The 19,584-nt window shown below is 37.0% G+C and overlaps 1 protein-coding gene across 4 annotated transcripts in view; it reads right to left on the bottom strand.

The window, feature by feature from the left end:
* The window catches only part of grid1a (glutamate receptor, ionotropic, delta 1a), a 290,739-nt gene that overhangs the window by 19,634 nt on the left and 251,521 nt on the right, over nt 1-19,584 (bottom strand). For all 4 annotated transcript variants that reach the window (XM_079854065.1, XM_079854068.1, XM_079854067.1 and 1 more), the window contains exons 7-11: nt 16,995-17,156; nt 16,714-16,833; nt 5,111-5,212; nt 2,396-2,593; nt 1,830-2,160 (exon numbers count right to left, since the gene is read on the bottom strand). In XM_079854065.1, coding sequence (XP_079710191.1) covers nt 1,830-2,160; nt 2,396-2,593; nt 5,111-5,212; nt 16,714-16,833; nt 16,995-17,156 — 913 coding nt within the window. The remainder of the gene's footprint in view (nt 1-1,829; nt 2,161-2,395; nt 2,594-5,110; nt 5,213-16,713; nt 16,834-16,994; nt 17,157-19,584) is intronic.

Below are 19,584 nucleotides of genomic sequence, written 5' to 3'. Positions count from 1 at the left end.
GAAATCTGAGATGTTCTTTTAGGCCTAAAAGGATATCCACTGAGTCTGTAATTGGAAAGGTCAAGGGTTAAGTGGGCATCTATACTCATTACAGGGCCGAGAGTACACTGGAAAAAGAAAGTCTCCCAAGAAAAGAAGTGATTGTGTTTTTAAATGCCCAGACATAAAATGTGAATCTTTAAACCACTTTCATTTGGAAAGTTCTAAACAAGTACAACCAAATCAACATGCAAGTTCAGTTTGCGGATTTCACAATAAAATTGCAAATCTTCTTTCATTAATGATTAGCTGCATTCACAACATACCAGCAGATATTTAGGGAAAAGTAAAAAAATGGCCAAATTTAAAAGTTAGGGGTCTGTACTATTTTTTTCATGTTTTTGAAATTTTATCATGCTCACCAAGGCAGAAATCATTCTAATATGCAGTTTGGTGCTCAAACTTTTTTTTTTTTTTATTATCAATGTTGAAAACCGCTTTGCTGCCTAATATTTTTGAGGAAACCATGATCATTTTATTCAGGATTCTTTAACAAATATAAAGTTCAAAAGAACTGATGGTGCACAACAATAAGAAAATAGAAAGTGAGCACCCTTCATAAAGGAACAATTCACACATAAATGACAATTATATCATCATTTTCTCACCCTTTTGCCATTCCAAACCTGTATAATATTTTCCCCCTTTTTTTCCTCTGGTATGTATCTGCAGGATTCTGTCCTGCCTGTTCTTGCAAAATTATGTTACCTTCTCCCACTCCCACCCGCAAAAGTCCACAGGGAAACATATATGCATAGATTTTTTTCAGTATATCCATGAAATTTCCATGAAATAATTATTTGTATAATTATTTGTCGCCTAGCCACAACCCACACATCCCAGCATAAACGCTTCCGATAAATTATTTGCAATTAAAGACTGTTCATTTTAACAGAAAAGCAAGCATAGGCTACTGCATGCGTTTGTGCATGCGTACTGCATGGCACAAACTACAAAGAGCGCTCCCTTGTTGGTTTTGTGCAATAGATAAATAACAATTTATTTGTTTATAGATATTTCAATTTCACTCATCAAATCTTGTGCCGCACCACACTCTGTTCCGTTAGGTCCCGTGGTAGTCCCTTGGGAGTGCAGTTCTCTAGTTGGGGACCCTCTAAGAGTGCTGACACAATTTGGACACTGTAGCACACTATAATTTATGGCTGTCCTTCATGAGTGGCAGTAAATGTTTATTTAAGAAGGTGAGACAAATGCAAGCCTATTTTCATAATCACTCGCCATGTGCGTTTCATTATTAAATTATGGGTCCAGGGATTATAATCAGAAATTGGCAAAACAGCTGTTGAAAAAAAATGTAAATGTCATTTAACAGCTGTTGTCAGTTGCTTGCATCTTGGCCTGAGTTGTTACATCTGTAAGTGCAGAGACAACTTAGAGTCAGGCTGGTGTTGACAACATACCCAGAGTATCCGGAATAGAAAAGTGCAGCCATTTTTTGAAACCTCAACCAAACACAATTGGCACCTTTAGACGTATACAGCTTTCAAAAGTGAGTTGCAGAATTCCTATGGAATAATATATTTTGTCAAACAGTCAAAATGTGTGACTCTAGGGATTGTTTCTGGTGCTGTAAGTTGTACTTAAACATTTGAAGAATTATATATTCTGCTGAAAATATATTTTTCTTTAAATAAATATATTAAATCGCTGCACAAGCTGTATTCGAGAATGTCAAGACGAGAATGTCAGCAACTGATTGAAAAATCCAGGTAAGGTGACTATTCAGCAATACCTCATCCCTCATGTTCATGTGAAATGACCCAGCTCACCTTGCTGTACAAAGGCTCCGTAGACGATCCAGATGGCACTTTGGAAGGACGTTGTGACAGAAGTAGGCTGGTGGGGCCCAGGAGGATTCTGGGAGCGGACAGACTGGACGCGTCGGAGCAGAAAGACCATGACACCAACCACAGGAATGGCAGCAGCAATGCAGGCCCACACTGCCAGGTCAAACGGTGCCAGCAAGGAGAAGATATTGAGTCTCTCTTCTGTTTTAGTCATCAGGATTCCCACAGAATAATCCAGATAGCGTTTACTGAAGTCCACCACGTTCTCTCGTTCCGGAGTGATGGTGATGGCTGAAATAGCCACATCTGCCCTCTAAAAAATAATGCATTGAGAATATGTTAAATATGTCTGAGATGAGATGACAATAACATAAATCTGGCTGTATAAATTACAAGAAAGTAAATATGAATAAAGTGCAATGCCTTCACAACTATTAGCACTGACTAATATAAATATGCAGTTGTGCATTACAAAAAAACCAAACAAAAAAAAAAAAACACTATATATGAATATAACTTGAAACAGTCTTTATGTATGTGAATCTCACCTTTCCAATTAGCTCTCCAATCATTCCGTTCCAAGACCCGTTGGCCTGAGGAGATCCATACTTCCCATCAGCCACCTGATACATTTCATACTTAAAGCCCAGAATTTTGGCCAGGGCATCCAGAACATCTATGGAAAATCCCTTATATCTTTTGGGCTGACCTAGAATGTTTTCTGCCACCATTATGAAGGGCTCCTCCTGAAGAAAACAGAGAAAACTTATTTTTTTATTTGACACTTTGGTAATCTGATTCAGAACACAATTAAGCAGATATGAGAGGACACATATGCTTGTACTGTATTCACAATCACTACTGTTCAAAGTTTGGGGTTGGTAAGATATATATATATATATTTTTTAAGTCTTGTATGCTCACCAAGGCTGTATTTATTTGATCAATAATACAGTTAAAAGCCTTAGTTTTAGAATTGTTTTCTATTTTAATATGATTTTATTCCTGTAATGCAAAGCTGTATTTTTAAGCATCACTTCAGTCTTCAGTGTCAAATGATCATCCAGAAATCATTAAAATATGCTAATTTGGTGGTTCTCGTTATTATGTTGTGCTGCTTAATATTTTCTTCAAGAGTCTTTGGTGCATAGAAAGTTCAAAAGAATAGCATTATTTTAAATATAAATCTTTTGTAGAATTACAAATGTTTTTACTGTCACTTTTGATCAATTTAATGAATTCATTAAATTGATCAAAAGTGACTTTTTTTAAAGTATATATATATATATATATATATACTTTTATTCAGCAAGAATTCGTTAAATTGATCAAAAGTGACATTTTTTAAAAAATCATACTAACCCCAAATTTTTGAACTGTCTCTCACTTTGCGTTTGATCTTATTCTCAGTATATACACGAGGATTCATTTGTAGAGGTTTTCAAACAATGGCATTTCCGAGTCTTATTTGCTCACAATTCACATATCACTATCACAGCATCTTGACAGTAATGGACAGGTCTAAAAGCTGACCTGGCATTATTTGACGTTAGTGTCAGACAGATTTAGATTGAATCTTATCATTTATTCATTTGAAGGGGAAGCCAGAGAACAGTCTGACTAATAGGTTTGGACATATTTCTACAAATAAAGATTTAATATTGATTGCGAACCTTATTTCTGTAGTGAATCCGTCTGTTCAGGTCGTGACTTGTGGTCAGATTGGCTCTCTGTCACATTCAAAGCATAGGCTGACGTGACACTTTTACCAGTGACAGATGGGACCCTTTGGTCTCAGGTTAATCTAAATGAAGTGTTTCAGCTGACCTATTACACCATGGCAAGGGAAGCGTGCAATGCCTCATCAGACAGAAATTACCTCTCTAAATTCACCTGGACAATTTGCAGTAAGGCATATCGCCACCAAAAAAGACTCACTGTTTGTGAAACTGGCCCTGTGCACTCAAATGCAGATGGATGAAATATCTGAGGCTCAGGCTAGTGAACTGTAATTGTATTTAGGGAAAGCACAACAGTGATAGACTGGAGAATAAATAAAGATCAAACCCCAAAGGAATCCCTGGCAAAAACCTTCTCTGCCTGACTAAAGTACTGATGTCTGATGAGACAAAAAGACAAAAACCACACAGCACAACTGTGTTGAAACATATACTGTTTATGACAGCCATAAAAAAATTAATGTGATTGTGATCCATGATATCTTACAGCAATACATTTCCTGATTTGACTTCTCAAATCGACTCAATTCAGATTTCGATTGCATTTTATTAGATTTTTTTTTTTATCATACATTTGGGCATATTGTAAAATTGCATTTCTTGTAATTATAACAATGTGTAAAAAATTATAAAATGATAAACTCAAGTATACTGTGATATAATCTTTCATAAAAGTATAGAAAGTTTCATTAAAATATTCAGATCATAAGAATCATGCGTTTATGAATGGAACTACTCTTGTTGCAGTATATGTTTTTAATTCTCTGAAAATAACGAATTTAAAAGTCGTTTGTTCATGAATTGGACTACTCTGGTCCTGGTGTATGTTATTGCATGCAGCCTGTGATGGCAACTCCGGAAAAAAATACTTGTTTTCTTTCATGATATTTCTGAAAGAAATATATGTCTGTTTTTTTGTCTTTTTGTCTCATCATATATCATAAAAATAATATTTTCTCAATAAAAATATTTCTTTCTGTTCATAAATTGGACTACTCTGGTCCTGGTGTATGTTATTGCATGCAGCCTGATGGCAAGTCCGGGAAAAAAGACGTGTTTTCTTTCACACAGTTGTGCTGTGTGGTTTTTGTCTTTTTGTCTCATCATATATCATGAAATAAAATATTTATTTCTGTTCATGAATTGGACTACTCTGGTCCTGGTGTATGTTATTTCATGCAGCCTGTGATGGCAACTCAGAAAAAAAAAAGAAAAAAAAAAGAGAAGTGTTTTCTTTCATGATACTCGCTGGCCCTGGAATTACATTCCTATCTAACAATCAGATGTAAGCTTTAAATAACATTAAAGCTTTAAATGTAAGCCTTAAATAACATTCTTTCATTAATTATTCATTTTAGGTGGAGGGAAAATTACTGCTTGAAAGGAATGTTATTCCAGGAAATAGTCCTACTTACTCATTCTCAGTCATTCTTTTTATTTTACAGTGATTGTACAGTAACCTGACATCAGCAAGGCATTGACTGGACCTACAGGGAGTTGAATCAGATGCATTGGAATACGCACCAGTAAGGTCACCACTTTCAGAGTAACTCCCTGCATGCCATGCTCGGCCCGGTTCTCTCTTAGACTGCCGTTCAGCCCACGGTCAGAGTCCCACGTCGCCAGCTGGAAGACAGCGAGAGATTGTGATTGAGCTTTGATCAAGTTTGAGATGGCAGAAATGATTGCAAAGAAAAGGGAGATAGAGAGAAAAAAAACTGGACAGTTGCTGAAAGCCAGGGATGACCTTACATGAGTTATTGTCCCCAAACACTTATTTGTCTATGATAGACCCCTCACCACTGAGCAGCTCTTTCAGGATTCATCACAGGGGTTTGGCTATTTGTGCTTTTGTCATGCGTCCAGGTGAAAATGGTCATATAAGTGTGAGAGGTGGTCGCCTAGGCAACAGCTGTCACATTTTCCACTTCTCTTTTAAAACTAATATGGAACACAGACCCAAGCACACACATACATATCTGCTCTTTGTTGATATGCTTTTAACAGGCTGTTGATATGCTTTTAACAGGCTGATTAGATCCAATATCAGCACAGAAATCACTCTAAAGCTGAAAACAATACTAAAAGGAACAATGATTCTTAATTTCAGAAGGCTTTGAAGCTGAACTGTGGATGCTACTGCTAAATCATCATCGAACACAATAAAAATCTTAATTTGAAAGGTAAATGTACTGTAATCTTCCTGAAGGATTTACAAATGCTTAAAATAATAGTGGTAAAGTTTTAGGTAAGATTAAGTTTTAGGTTTTTGTTGTTGAAATGCACATCATCCTGCTTTAAAGCAACACTAAAGAACTTTACCTCTTCGGTCGCCCTAAAGGTTGGAAGCCGAATTGTCCATTACCGCTGTCGTAAATAATTTCGCTGTCCACAGCCTACCGTCGCACGCACGCTCGTTGTTTATCCAGCACCGGCTTTAGAATTAACGATGTCCACAGACAAGGTAGATTATATTGCATGATTTTATGAAAGTATGATGTATTGCGACATCAGAAACGAAGAAAAACAAAATAATGACTATTATAATGCTTGCCGTAAAGCAAGTCAAATTTGTAGTTTCTTATGTCTCATTCGAACTTTCATTCCACCTCTCTTAATGAAATCCACTTACTATAAGTTAATTACTGAATATGCACATAGGCTAAATACAATACAGAACATGTACAACAATCTTTTTATCATACATTTATGTAAGAATTCTATTTCAGTATCTCTATATTAATCCACGAACTAACACTATTTACAGCTTTGTAGGTATTATTTCTCCAGATTTCTTCAAGGGGAGGGTCTATGGGCGTGTAGATGTATGGGCTTTTTCAGATCTTTCAATCTAATGGATGAAATAGGCTTGTGCAATTTACATACGGCGAGCAGCAGCTTTCATTTCTGCTCTGATAGCTGGAAGACCACTCTGAACGCTGTGAGTGCATGTTAGAAATCAGGTGTGGTGAGAGAACATTGTGCTTAGTATGATTTTCGTCTTCAAACCAAACTTAAATCTCGTCTGGCTAGCGCACTTCCCATTGTGTTTATGCATTAGGCGGAGAGTAGGTGGTCTTATGTGGCTGACGCTTTCAAACGCATTCAACCACATGAGCATCAACACCACGAAAGCAATCCGGTCGAAAGCTTTTCCGACTACCTCTGCAAGTGGTTGAAAGTGGACAGGCTCAAAATATTTTAGACACCGTTTACACCTGTATTTAGCGTTGTCCACATGTGATCTGATCGACGGAAACGCATCTTAATACCAGGTATAACAGGGCCTGAGTGTGGAAATGACATTAGGAAACTGCTTATATTCTCCCTCCACAAGCAATGACAGCGCTTCTGAAAAACACAGTGCCTCACTTCAAGATGAAAGCCGTGATGTATCTATCTTCATCATATTTTGAGCCATTCATCATAATCCCAATATCCCACCAGATCCGTTCCGCTGTGACGGATTGGGCAGGCCACTGCACCAACATCTTGAAAAGAGGAATCTCTGACTCTGAAATCATCCTTGGCTCTTGTCTGGCCAGCATTTGACCCCCCAACCCCCCCTCCCCCTCTGTGAGTGACAGGATGACAGAGGCTTTAGCATCTGCCCTAATGACACGTGTCATTTGTCTTCACTGTAGCGCCCAATACACAATCCCTCTCACAATAATAGCACCTACCTCATCCGTGAAAGGATTCAGTTCAGAAAACTTTATGAGCAAGATATATCTATTTAATATGATCAAATCAAAAAAAAGAAAGAAAGAAAGAAAGAAAGAAAGAAAGAAAGAAAGAAAGAAAGAAAAACAAAGATATGATAACATGCTAGGATTTTGAAATCACGCAGTGCTTATTTTATTAAATAATTTTAGCATTTTCTCTTTGTTTAGTGCATTAGCAGTGGGGATTTTTCAGTGTCTCTTACTGCAGGTTACACCCATAGGTTGTGATAAGAGGCAAGTGTCTTTATGAGAGGTTAATCTGAATCATTTACACAAAACGCTTTATTTATTCAGGAACAAACCAAGCGAATATCTTTACGAGTGAGCCATTGAATCACTCACTCAAGCGATTCATTGAAAAATGTCACTGAGTCATTGAATCATTAGGGGATTCATTCAAACACTTTCAGGAATGACACTGCTATAATACATGCGGTGGTTCAACTTTGGATCTCTTTCTTATTGATGGAGCAAAAATAGTAATTGGTAATATTGTGTCTAAAATGTAAGTCACTTAATGTTAACTTCTTGTCTATTGAACTGTTGTGAAAAAACAATATCATATTCGCAATCGTGTGTCTGGGCTCACTGGCCCCAACTCTGCCAATTTGGCTCCACGGCATAGGATTATGACAGTTTTCATTGGTTTTTTTTTAATTGAAGATATTTTGCCAGACTATTTAGATTGATTTGTGAATTGAGTAAGTTGTAGTCTTACTTTGGACTGAAGTTGAATCAGAATCATAGTTGCTCAGCTGCCTTCAGAGAGCTGTAAGTATTAGATCTCTTCTGCCATACACACTTCAGTAAGCTGAAAGAATTCCTCCATCTTCTCTGTCTGCTCTGTTTTCCCAGGTGAAGCTGACAGTGTTTTTTCTTCTTTATTTCGTAGGTTTCCCACAAAATTTTCTCTTTTAGTTTTTGCCTGTGCTTCTAAATAGTTAATCATGTAGGTGGGTGTTGACAGAAATGAGAGAGCAATGTGGCTTGTCCACTGGAGATGTTCTGTCAGTGAACACATGAAAGCCAGATCTATCCCACAGCACAAAAGAGGTCCCTATCATCTGCAAGTGTGTGTAGAATCAAATTCAGTGTCATGTCTCTCTTAATGGAACAGTTACCCCCAAAATAAAGTTTCTGTCATTATTTACTCACTCTCATGTTGTTTAAAACCTGCATGACATGATGTGAGAAATTTTGTAGAATTTTGGCTAATATAGGAATGACACGAAGGTGAGAAAACAAAATAACTCTCATTATTAAGTTAACTATTAATTTAATTAGAGCAGCAAATAATCAAAATAGATGAGTAGTGTCATAGTACCCAGTATTTACTTTGACAGAAAGCCCATTAACAGTTACAAAACCCCTCCTATAGTAGTGATTCACCAATATGAATGAAGCTTCCTGTTTACAGATGCCAATCGGAAGTCAGGGCTTCAGTAATCCTTTTTTCCGCATTTACATAATACATCTCTGACTGCATTTTGCCTTTGCTGAGTGTTGTGTCAGCCTCTTTGTACTGGCAGACGCTCAGCTGGTTTGTGCCGTTTTCTAGCCTCTCGTTCTTTTCATCTCTTGTTCCTGATATTAGTGCTACAAGTCAACAAGAATCTCGCCTGTGAAGACATGAACATTTTGTCAAGACTAAAGGTCTTTGCGGCAGGAGTTCACAGCTTTTATTGTTTGTAACTTGGATAGCTGATGTCTCTACTTGAGAGCACATAGGGAAAAGAGGCAGAGGAACAAAGAGCCAGAGAGAGAGGATTGCACACAAACAATACCGTAAGAAACAGTATGAGAGACAGAGTCGTGCAGAGCAATGGAGAGGGAGAGAGAGAGAAAGAGAGAGGTGTTCTTAAGGTGCAAAGATGAAGCTGACATTTCTTTTCGTATTGTGAAGCAATTGACTTTTTATGATTCTGTAAGCTACTGTTTCTGTGATTGGTAAGTGAAAGAGAGAGAGCGGGATGTCTTTTGGCCTCTTTATTGAGTCTGTGAGAGAAACTCATTACTATTCATCAAATCAAATGAGACTCTCATGAGTAATAAATTCACCTCTTCTCTGCATTATCACACTTTCACACTATCAAAATACTCACACACAAAAAAAGACATCTGTCACAAATGTGATGCTTTTTTTAATACAACTCACTGAGCCAATTTGAACAGATTATGATGTATATATATATATATATATATATATATATATATATATATATATATATACGTAAGAATTATATATATGTATCTTACATATATATGTAAGAATTTCTATATTTTAAACAATAATATATATATATATATATATATATATTATTGTTTAGAATATAAAATTCTTAATATTCTTCACTATTTACTATGAGATCTATTTAAACTGAAACTGTATCAGCAGCTTTTTGTCAATATAGATATAAAGAACTAAAACTATGTTACTATATCACTTATACAGACCTGATTATCTGTTGACAAGAAAAACTAACTATAGTCAAACTTCAGTGGACATAAGCTTACAGAATCGCTTGTAGAATTTGTAAAAATGTTGTTAATTTTTTTTCTTTTATCAAGAAAAATAATCATTTTAGTTTTGATCAAAAATATTATTACAATTTAAAATAACTGTTTTATTCTTTAATATACTTTAAAATGCTATTTATTTCTGATCAATTGAATGCATCCTTGCTGAAAAAATAAATAAAAATCTATCTCTTAAAAAAAAATTCTTACTGACCACAAGCTTTTGAACAGTAGTGTATGCCTGAAATGGATTTCATTAGGGCAGGAAAGACAAAGGAAGTCAAATCTGATCGGCTGAGGAAAGACATGTATAACATATTATTGAATAGGTATAACCTATTAATATATATGTTTGAACCTATTATTAAATGTTTATAAAGATCTAGCCATTAGTTTCTGTTTCTGTCAAAAGCAATTCACAGCAATCTGCATTACATGTGCTCAGGGCCTAAAACTAACTTTGTGCCATTCCTGCCAATGGCCTGTGATTTAAGAAAATTTACTGGCCATAAATTTTTTTTTTTAACCAGCCATGAAAATGTTTGTGCAAAAACAGGCAGTTATGACACCAAAATTTTAGATACCAGTGAAAATGTACAATTTTCAGGCACAGAAATTTAATAAAGTAATTAAATGTAAAATAACACTGCATAGTCTTCACTGTATAAATTAAACATAGATTAATCCTTATAAAAGTAAAAAAAAAAAGTTAATCAGTCAAGAGCAGTGAGTGATTTTTCTTTGTGTTTTGTTGTTTGATTAACATTAAGGACACAGACGGCAGCAGGTATGTATTAGGCTGATGTCACTTTAAGAGCTAATGCATGGATCCAATATACTGATAAACATGCGTTTTCTTTCTTAACTGTTCATGTTCACTTAAGACACAACTGACCATATTTACGTGGATACTCGTCAGTAAGATTTGATGCTGCTGAGATGCAGATTTCTGGGTGTGCGCTTCAGATGTTTGTGCACAGAAAACTCCCCACACAGCGAGTAACGAATTGAGTTCCCTTCCACGTCGTCTTGCGCTTAAATATTTTAATTGCCAAGGCTAAAACTCTTGTTACGATGCAGCACTGGCCTGTCAACTGTCACGAGCGCCATTCACATTTGTTTACGTTTATGTTCCCACAACAATGCATTGCTAGAATTCATAAAAACTTTACCGGCCAACAGGCGTTTAAAATATTCCGTTTCATATATTCGCCAACACTCATTACTTGCATTCGGGCGCTTAATAGCAAGTGTTACTTTTAGTTGTAGGCCCTGGATGAGCTATTTCAGGTAAACTATGAACAGTATATCGCAAGCTTTTAAATATGGTATTGTGGAGCTGTACTTCAATTATGAACAGACTGAACAATAAAAAAAAAATTTTAAAAAAGGGAAGGACATTGAGCAGACAGTCTGAAAAGAGAGAAAAATAATGATTATACTGCATATATAGCCTGGCAAGCCAGACCTACATCAAGATGTTAGGTCTGGCAACTCACCATAGACACGGCACAATCCGAGGGGCGGGATAAACGGCTGTCTTTCAAATTCCCTCTGCACGCAATAGGACAGCGCTTCAACCACCCAGAGCGTTTTCCCAACAGCGGAGCTAACGTTAGTTGATAGATTCAACTTTTGAATCTGGCCGGCAAAACTACGAACACATCTTCCTTTTTTAAGAATGACTTAAGTGCCGTTCTTTGCTCTTTTCTCAAAGAAAAACTTAACTCCAAGTCCTCCAGAGTCGCGGCCAAAGCCGACTCGAAAGACTGTTCTCCAACAGCAGAAGACATTCTTTGTTTTCAAGTAGCAGGGAACCGTCACAACTCTGTCGTCATTATGTTAAGCTCGCCCCGCCTATTCTATACACGATGTGATTGGCCTGACCCAATTTAGGTTTTTACAGCTCCGAAAGTCAACGGAGAGTTGCTAGACTACCCTGGCTGCAAAATAAATTTTGCTGCCGCTAGGGTGCGTCTAGATTTCTAGGCTACTGCATATATGCACATGTTAGAAAAATAAAGAGAATTTCAGGTTTTGCCCTGCTTTTTCTCATAATAAAGTATGAGCGTCCTCAGAGACCTGTGAGGTCAGCTGTATGCCTCTTTTCACAAGATGCTCACAGAGGTGGACAGAGACTCATTCAGGCTCCCCCTATCCCCTCCCCCTCCCCCCCCTCCCAGATTCACCTGCAACCCCTGGTCAACCCATTGCCATGGGAACTGCTCAGGTAATTGTGCAGAGGTCACCCACGGTTGGCTCGGCCAGACTCAAACACAATACCAGTGTTCCTCGAGAGACCCAATTTTACCCTGATGTCACTCACAAAGATCAGGTGTGAGATCAAGTGTGTTGCTTTTACTTTGGCCTTATCTTTTAGCAGCATGTGCAGGACAAAGTGACAGTGCCTGCCTAGTCTGACTTGCTATTTGTTTGGTCTTTCCTTCTCTTACTCCCTTCAGTTTCTTGTTTATTAAGATTAAGTTGTTGAATTAATCTAGTTCACTAAAATGACCTGCTCACAGGTGTCTCTCACTGTCAATCTGAATAATGCATCAGAACTAAACTAATCTATCTCACATAACTGCCAATATGACACCACTAAACTATTAATTTAGATGTATTAATTCAGTGGCTTGTCAAGTTTGTCAACCATTAAGAGGTTTCTCTTCTCATCACCTGCTCCTCACATGGAGGTGTTGGGCTGATCTGCTCTGAGCGGGACTGGGAGCAGATCCATCTTGTATAAGATGCTAGGTTTCCCATTCTGGATTACACCGTGAGACAATTTAATGAAAAGAGAAGATTAAAAGAAAGTGAGCGGGGGAGACGGGGAATGACAGATGGAATTGGTGAGAATGAGACAGAGAGAGAGAGAGAGAGAGAGAGAGAGAGAGAGAGACAGAGAGAGAGAGAGAGAGAGAGAGAGAGAGAGAGAGAGAGAGAGAGAGAGAGAGAGAGAGAGAGAGAGAGAGAGAGAGAGAGAGAGAGAGAAAGAATAGCATCTCCATCTTCATTATGGAGGTAGATTCCTCTCGACATCTGGCTGAAAAATAACCTCCTCATTCCAAACATCCAGTATACTAGACACATTTCCTTGCTCTATAAAGCAGGGCTGTAACCACCATAGGCATGCTCAGAAAATCCAAACGGCTTGATTATTGAGAGTGTTTAGGCTTTTTGAGGATTAAAAAAAGGAGTGAATGGAAATTTTTTTTGTATGGTGGTTGTGTCCACACACTGCAAAGACACATTTATATGCAAAGATGACCCCTTTAACGTTCACTGAAGCTGAGTGTGAATTCCAACACAACGCTTTTAGTTTATACAGTGAAAGAGTGCATGCGTGATAAGATATATAAGTAGCTAAACATATAATATGAACTGTTGTAAGATGGATGTTTAACGACAGTAAACAGTAACATACAGTGATGCAAACTACTCAACTTTTTTAATGTCATTTCACCATTTTGAATCGAAAATATGCTATCATTTAAATTATGTCATTCATAACTGAATGTGAAAACAAGAAATGTTTTTTTTTACATGTTTGACATATTAGACATACAAACAAGAGTTAAATATTATTTGCAAAGAGTTTAAATGGATTACTTCACAATAATCCACACTAATTAGATCTGGAACTTCTTTTACCATTCTTATTTCTTCTTTTTTCCCTTAAATCCCTTTTAATCCTTTAATTATTTAATTTCTTTAAATAACCCACAGCTCAGTTTATACTGATTATTATTATTATTATTATTATTTGGTCTGCTTGGAAATCAGAAATGCCAGCACTGTTTTTATTTTAATGATCTCATACTATTTCTGAATTTACATCAGTAATTATACAGTGTTACTGTTTAAAATATCAGAATTTTATCATTTTTGTTTTTCAACAAATTCGTTGTTGTTGTTTTTTACTTTAAACAATTTCAAGTGAAAATTTGATGTCAAGTATACTGGACATTTATATATAGACACAATACAAATACTGTAAATATACTGTAAACTAACTAACTAACTAACTAACTAAATAAATAAATAGAGGCATGGAGAGGAGAGAGTGGAAAGATTAAACAGCAGGAAGAGTATCATGTGATGTGCAGAGTGCCTCTAAGCGGCTTCAGAGAGCCTTGAGGAGGAGACATCATTTTAAGAAGAGATCAGAGCACAAGAATGCATATTCATGCTGATGGGCAGCAGGACATGTATGTTTATTAGCTGTCAATGTAACGGACAGTAGGGGTGCTACAGTGTGTGTGTGTGTGTGTGTGTGTGTGTGTGTGTGTGTGTGTGTGTGTGTGTGTGTGTGTGTGTGTGAAGTCATTAGCTCTCTGTGTTTCTTGCCAGAGGGAATGGTTGAGTTCAACTCACACACTCACTAATATTCAGGCAACAAGATTGAGATTGTTTGGTGTGTGATAGACCCGGCAGCCTTGCTAATGACCACAGCCATGCATGTTGTAAAGCACTTCCTCTGCCCAGCGAGCATGTGCGTATGAGTGCTTGTGCATCAGATAGAGAGATGAAAGAGAACTAGAGACAGAGAGAGAGGAAAGCGACAGATTCATCAGCTCTGATGGGTACATTTTGATTGTGTGTGTTGATGTTTGTGTGTTATTATGAGATTTAATGAACTCTGAGCTATTTGTCTGTGTTTGTGTAAAAGTATCTTGGCCATGTTCCATATCGGTGACTTCAGTTCCAAAACACAGCAGGACCCATCATTCTGTCGCTCTTATTCTCTGTCCATCTGTCTCGCTCATCTCAGATCAGTTCAGTCCACTTAGCTTCTCCTCTCATATATTTTCAGTTTCAGTTGTCTCTGTTCTTTCCCAGACATGTTTGACCTCTCTAAGAAAGAATTTGTCTTGGTATTTTTTCTTTTATCTCCATGAATATGGTCAGGGTTTTGGTGGGCTACCTTATCCCCATTTGATAGATGCCATAACAAATAAGCATTCACAATTAATATTAGTGCTGTCAATTGATTAACAATTAATAAATTAATTTCTGCAATTAATCGTGATTAATTGCACCAAACATCAACATCTATTTTATATATTTGTTATATTGTATTAATTTCACAACAAATCTCCAAATTAATGTAGAAACAACACAAAGGCAGTCGCCTATATTTAAAATATTTGTTTAATGGCATCTTTTTTTGAAAGAAAGTCAGTATCACTGATACCAATACCGCTACTGATGTCTCTATGAAATAGATTTTTTTCAAAATTTTAGTCATTAATTATAGCCATTCAGCATAATAGTATAATTGAAAGCAATCAATTGTAACATTTATAAGGTTTTTAAAAAATACAATTTAAGTGAACTTAAAACAACCTTCTCATAAACCCATTGTAATAAATGTCATATTTACCTATGCCCTTCAATATATCAGGGCTCAATTTTTTCCCTACAGGCCCAGTCAGATCAGTTCAGATTTTTACTAGTTCAAATGCACAAAAAGTTATTGTTTTCGTTGTTTTTGACCCATGTTACCTTGTAAATAGTGTTTTAAGATTTTTATGTAGGTCTAACAGGATATACATGTATACAGAAATTGAACAAAGTTATCAAACACTTCACAGTCTTCACTGCATGAATTATAAATTAAAATGATTAATCCATATTAAAGCTACAAATGTTATTCAGTCAAGAGCAGTGAGTGATTTTCTCTTTTTCTTTTGTTCTTTGATTATCCTTAATGACAAAGAGCAGCAGGTTTATTAGGCTGCTGTCACTTTAAGACGACGCACATGATGCGGATCTGACACACATTTTCTCTTTACGTTCATTTAAAATTTCGGTAACACTTTACAATAAGCTTTCGTTAGTTAACTAAACTTCTTTTAACTCATTTGACTGTGCTTGTGAGGATACTCAACAAAACAAATTTGTCCTTTCAATATACATACAGTATATCACAAGTAATATAACAAATATATATCAAATAATAAATAAATAAATTAAGTTATGTTATTTTGTAGTGGATGTATGTTTTAACAGTGACCAATTTATATGGTGGTGGAGGCAGGGTGCTTTATCTAAATACATCACCATCCTATCCTACCTTTGGGAAATACATCAATGGTTCTAATATAGAGATCAAGCAACTGGTTAAAACATTTTTTTCCAGAATGGAACCCAAACTGAACACCACAAAACAAAGACATCAGCATCTCTATAAATAAATAAATGAGCAACTGCAATTTAGTGAATAACTTTCTCCAGGTATATTAGACCACTTTGTTGCCATGAAACAGTGAAAACAGAACAGCCAGTTCTATTAAATAAATAAATAAATAGATAGATAGAATAAAGAATTACAATGCATGTCCAACAGATTAACTGAGCAAGAGTAATACATATTTTTGTGCATTTCCGGACAGATCGTATGGAATAAATAAATAAAAGAAAAGGGTAAAATATACAGCTAATAAATAAGTCAGTAGGAATAGCAACAACAACATCTTACAGCATACATTTCTGCCAAAAATGGTGCAAAATCCTATGAATGTCTATCTAGCTATCTGTAGAATCACACCTCTGAAACAGGTCTCCAGAGGAGGGTTTAAAAATAAAGGACAGCATCCAGCATAACATATAATGTGCCAATGTTGGTTATATGTCGTTTTAACTGTTCTGCTATTTGGGGGTACTTATTTTAAGCCTTAAATTTCCCAAGCACTAGTATAAAACACATATATTGCCATTTTCTGAATAAGATGATAACCAAGATGAGAAAGCTTTGGAAAATCACTGCATTACAGGCAGAGTTTCCCCATAACATGCCAAATAGTGCTGTTAAAATAATCTGACCTTAAGTCATTCATTATTTATAACTTCCACTCACCCATTCAAAAGATTTGCACTCACCCGCTTTACATCTTTTCCAAACGTCTCACTGTAACTGGTCCCCAGGACCTCAAACTGGACATGAGAGTTCGCTCCATTGCTTCGGAAGTCCATTAAACCAGTGAGCCCAGAAATCCGTCCCTGAAGAGAACGACAAATAAGACTTCTGTTCAGAAAGAAATTCATCATTCAAACCAGACCAGTTTTATTGAACACTATTGAACTTTACTAGGCTGAACTAAAGAGAACTGAACCAGATCAAATTAAGTGTAATTGAGATTAATTGTAAGGTGACTTTAGACCTTTTGGATGGTGTCCAGCATGGACCAGCCTCCGTTCCAGGGCTTGGTTGACTTCCTCATGCAGTTCAGACTGGCCATGCTATGCCACTTCCTGTCCTCTAACTTCCGGTAGAAGGCATTGGCCAACATCAGCACACTGTCATACAGGTACAGACTAGACACCTAGAGACACACAGACCAAACAAATGTGTGAACATTTTTGTATTTTTTTTTTTACATGCACGTCTCACAAAAGTTACACTTACTAACCTGACAATGCATAACGTCATGTAGATATCTTAAAGGGATAGTTCTGTCATCATTCACTCACCCTCATGCATGACTTTCTTCACCCTCAAGTCCAGTAAGCCGTGGACATGTTAACCTGCTTCATAGTGATGTCCAGTTCACGAATGAATCGTTCGTTTGAACTGGTTCTTTTTAGTGAACTGGTTCAACCAGTTCACCAAATCGGACTGAACTGTCTGAAACAGTTTGCGGTTTGAGTCAGTACAGATCTACAAGTTATTCAATCAAAACTCACTTTGAAACATGCCTGACAGTCACAATATCCAGGAGTATATGATCCTATGCTGCCGATTTTTGCCAACTCATTCAGCGTTCCAGTTAGTCCAACTGTACACTGAACTGAGAACAGTACAGATATGTCCAACATGCTGAGAACTGTCTGGCAAGGGTTTCATAAAGGGGGCAAAATGTATGTTTCTGAAGTCTTTTGCTGAAAAGCATAAAGTTTAACAAATAAAACGTATTAAAAATATAACAGTGATCCGATGGCAGTAGTTCTCTAGTCAACAGCAGTATACTGATAGCAGTTCAATGTTTACAACAGCTCTTGAGTCACCGAGGAACTAGTTCAGACTCGGACATGTCCGCAAAGGACGGATGAGCTGCTGATACAAGCAAGTGTAAATTGAGCAGTTGACTTTAATCAGGGGCTGAAATGAAAGTTTTTTAAAAAAAAATTTCATGGTTTATGTAAAAAGGTGAGTTGATTTTCACAATAGATGTAAAACATCTGCGATCCACATCATTATTGGATGCTTTAACAATATTATTGCATGATTACGTAAACAAACTGGTGAATCGGGTTTTTTTTAACCGGTTCATTTAAACAAACTGCCCGAAAGAACCAGTTTGCGGAAAAGTCTTCCCATCACTACTACTTCTGGTGTTTTAATGGCACACCAACTAAAAAAAAAAGTGAATTTACGCCACCTACTGGACTGGAGTGTGAATCGCTGGATGGCACAAATGAAAGCAACAGTAAAGACAGCAATTTTACAATACAATTGCTTAAATTTCAGGTTGTTTTCATCAAAACCAATCCAATAAATATTTAGCTTTTACATTTTCTCCTTCTGAGTTCTGTAAAAGATAGAAGTATAGTCATACAGGCTTAGAACAACATAAGGATGAGTAAATGATAACAGAGGTTATATTTTGTGATGAAACTTCAGGTAAATATGTAAAGATGATAGATGGTTTAAGTTCAGTCCCTAACAAGGGTGCCTACACGATAGAGTTTACGTCAGAGAACAATGCAAATCCATTGACTCCAATAGGAATGGTGCATTATAAAGGTATTGTGAAAGTGAAGTTCTTCATCATGCAATCAAAAGTACAATCATCCATTGACCAATGAAAGGTCCTGTTGTAATTTCCTGTTGTACTAAATCCAATTCAGACGTCTGCATGATTGCAGATTGACTCGGCTGTTTTCACACCCTCAAAACCACTTGTGCATTGCTATCTGTCATATGTTCTGTCAGTTTCTCCAGTGTGTAGGCGGCCTTAGTCTAAAAACATCTAAAAATGTAGCTGAATAGGGCTAAACACCAAACCACATACTAAAATTGGTCTCTAACTTTGTGAAAGACAGATTGTGTTGAGACAGAGAGCAAGAGGAAAATAAAGAGGGCTGCAGGAGGTTTGGCATGACTCTGCTCCTGCAGAGAGCAGCTGTCGTGCTGAGAGACACCTGGAGAGAGAAAAGACACCCTCAACGACAGCGCTGTTATCGTCAAGGAGACGAGAGTATGGGGGCCGCGTGGCCAAACTCAATGTCCCCTCAGACATGTGATCCTGACAAAACAACACACTTATGAGCAGATCAATGCATAGATAGAGGGAATGACGGCGTGACTGAGAGAGGAAAGAGTGCAAGTGAGTGATGCTGGAAGGTATACAAATTTTTATTTTACAAGCCCTGTCCTAAAAACATTTCTCGTTCAAGAATATATGTCACAGCAGGAAATCGCAATTCCCTTTTCAATGCTAACTTCAAAGAATTTTCGCTTTTGTATCACCATCTGTGATTAAAAACATCTCAGGTTACTCATGTAACCATAGTTCCCTGAGAATAGGAAACAAGACCCTGCGTTCCCTGGGGGTCGCTATGGGGGAATGGCAAAGGCAAAACTATGAGAAACATGGCAAAGGGACGCAGCATCTCGTTCCCTATTCTCAGGGAACCATAGTTACCTGAGACGTTCCCTTTCGAAAGGGAACTCGCGCTGCGTCCCCTAGGGGTCACTAGGGGGGATGGTATACCCACACCGACATACTGAAGGGATGAGTGCCCTATTGG

The sequence above is a fragment of the Squalius cephalus genome (genome assembly GCF_949319135.1).
Source record: "Squalius cephalus genome assembly, chromosome: 20".
Taxonomy (NCBI): Eukaryota; Metazoa; Chordata; class Actinopteri; order Cypriniformes; family Leuciscidae; genus Squalius; species Squalius cephalus.
The sequence above is the reverse complement of the archived record's forward strand: the minus strand, read 5'-3'. Positions and strand labels throughout refer to the sequence as shown.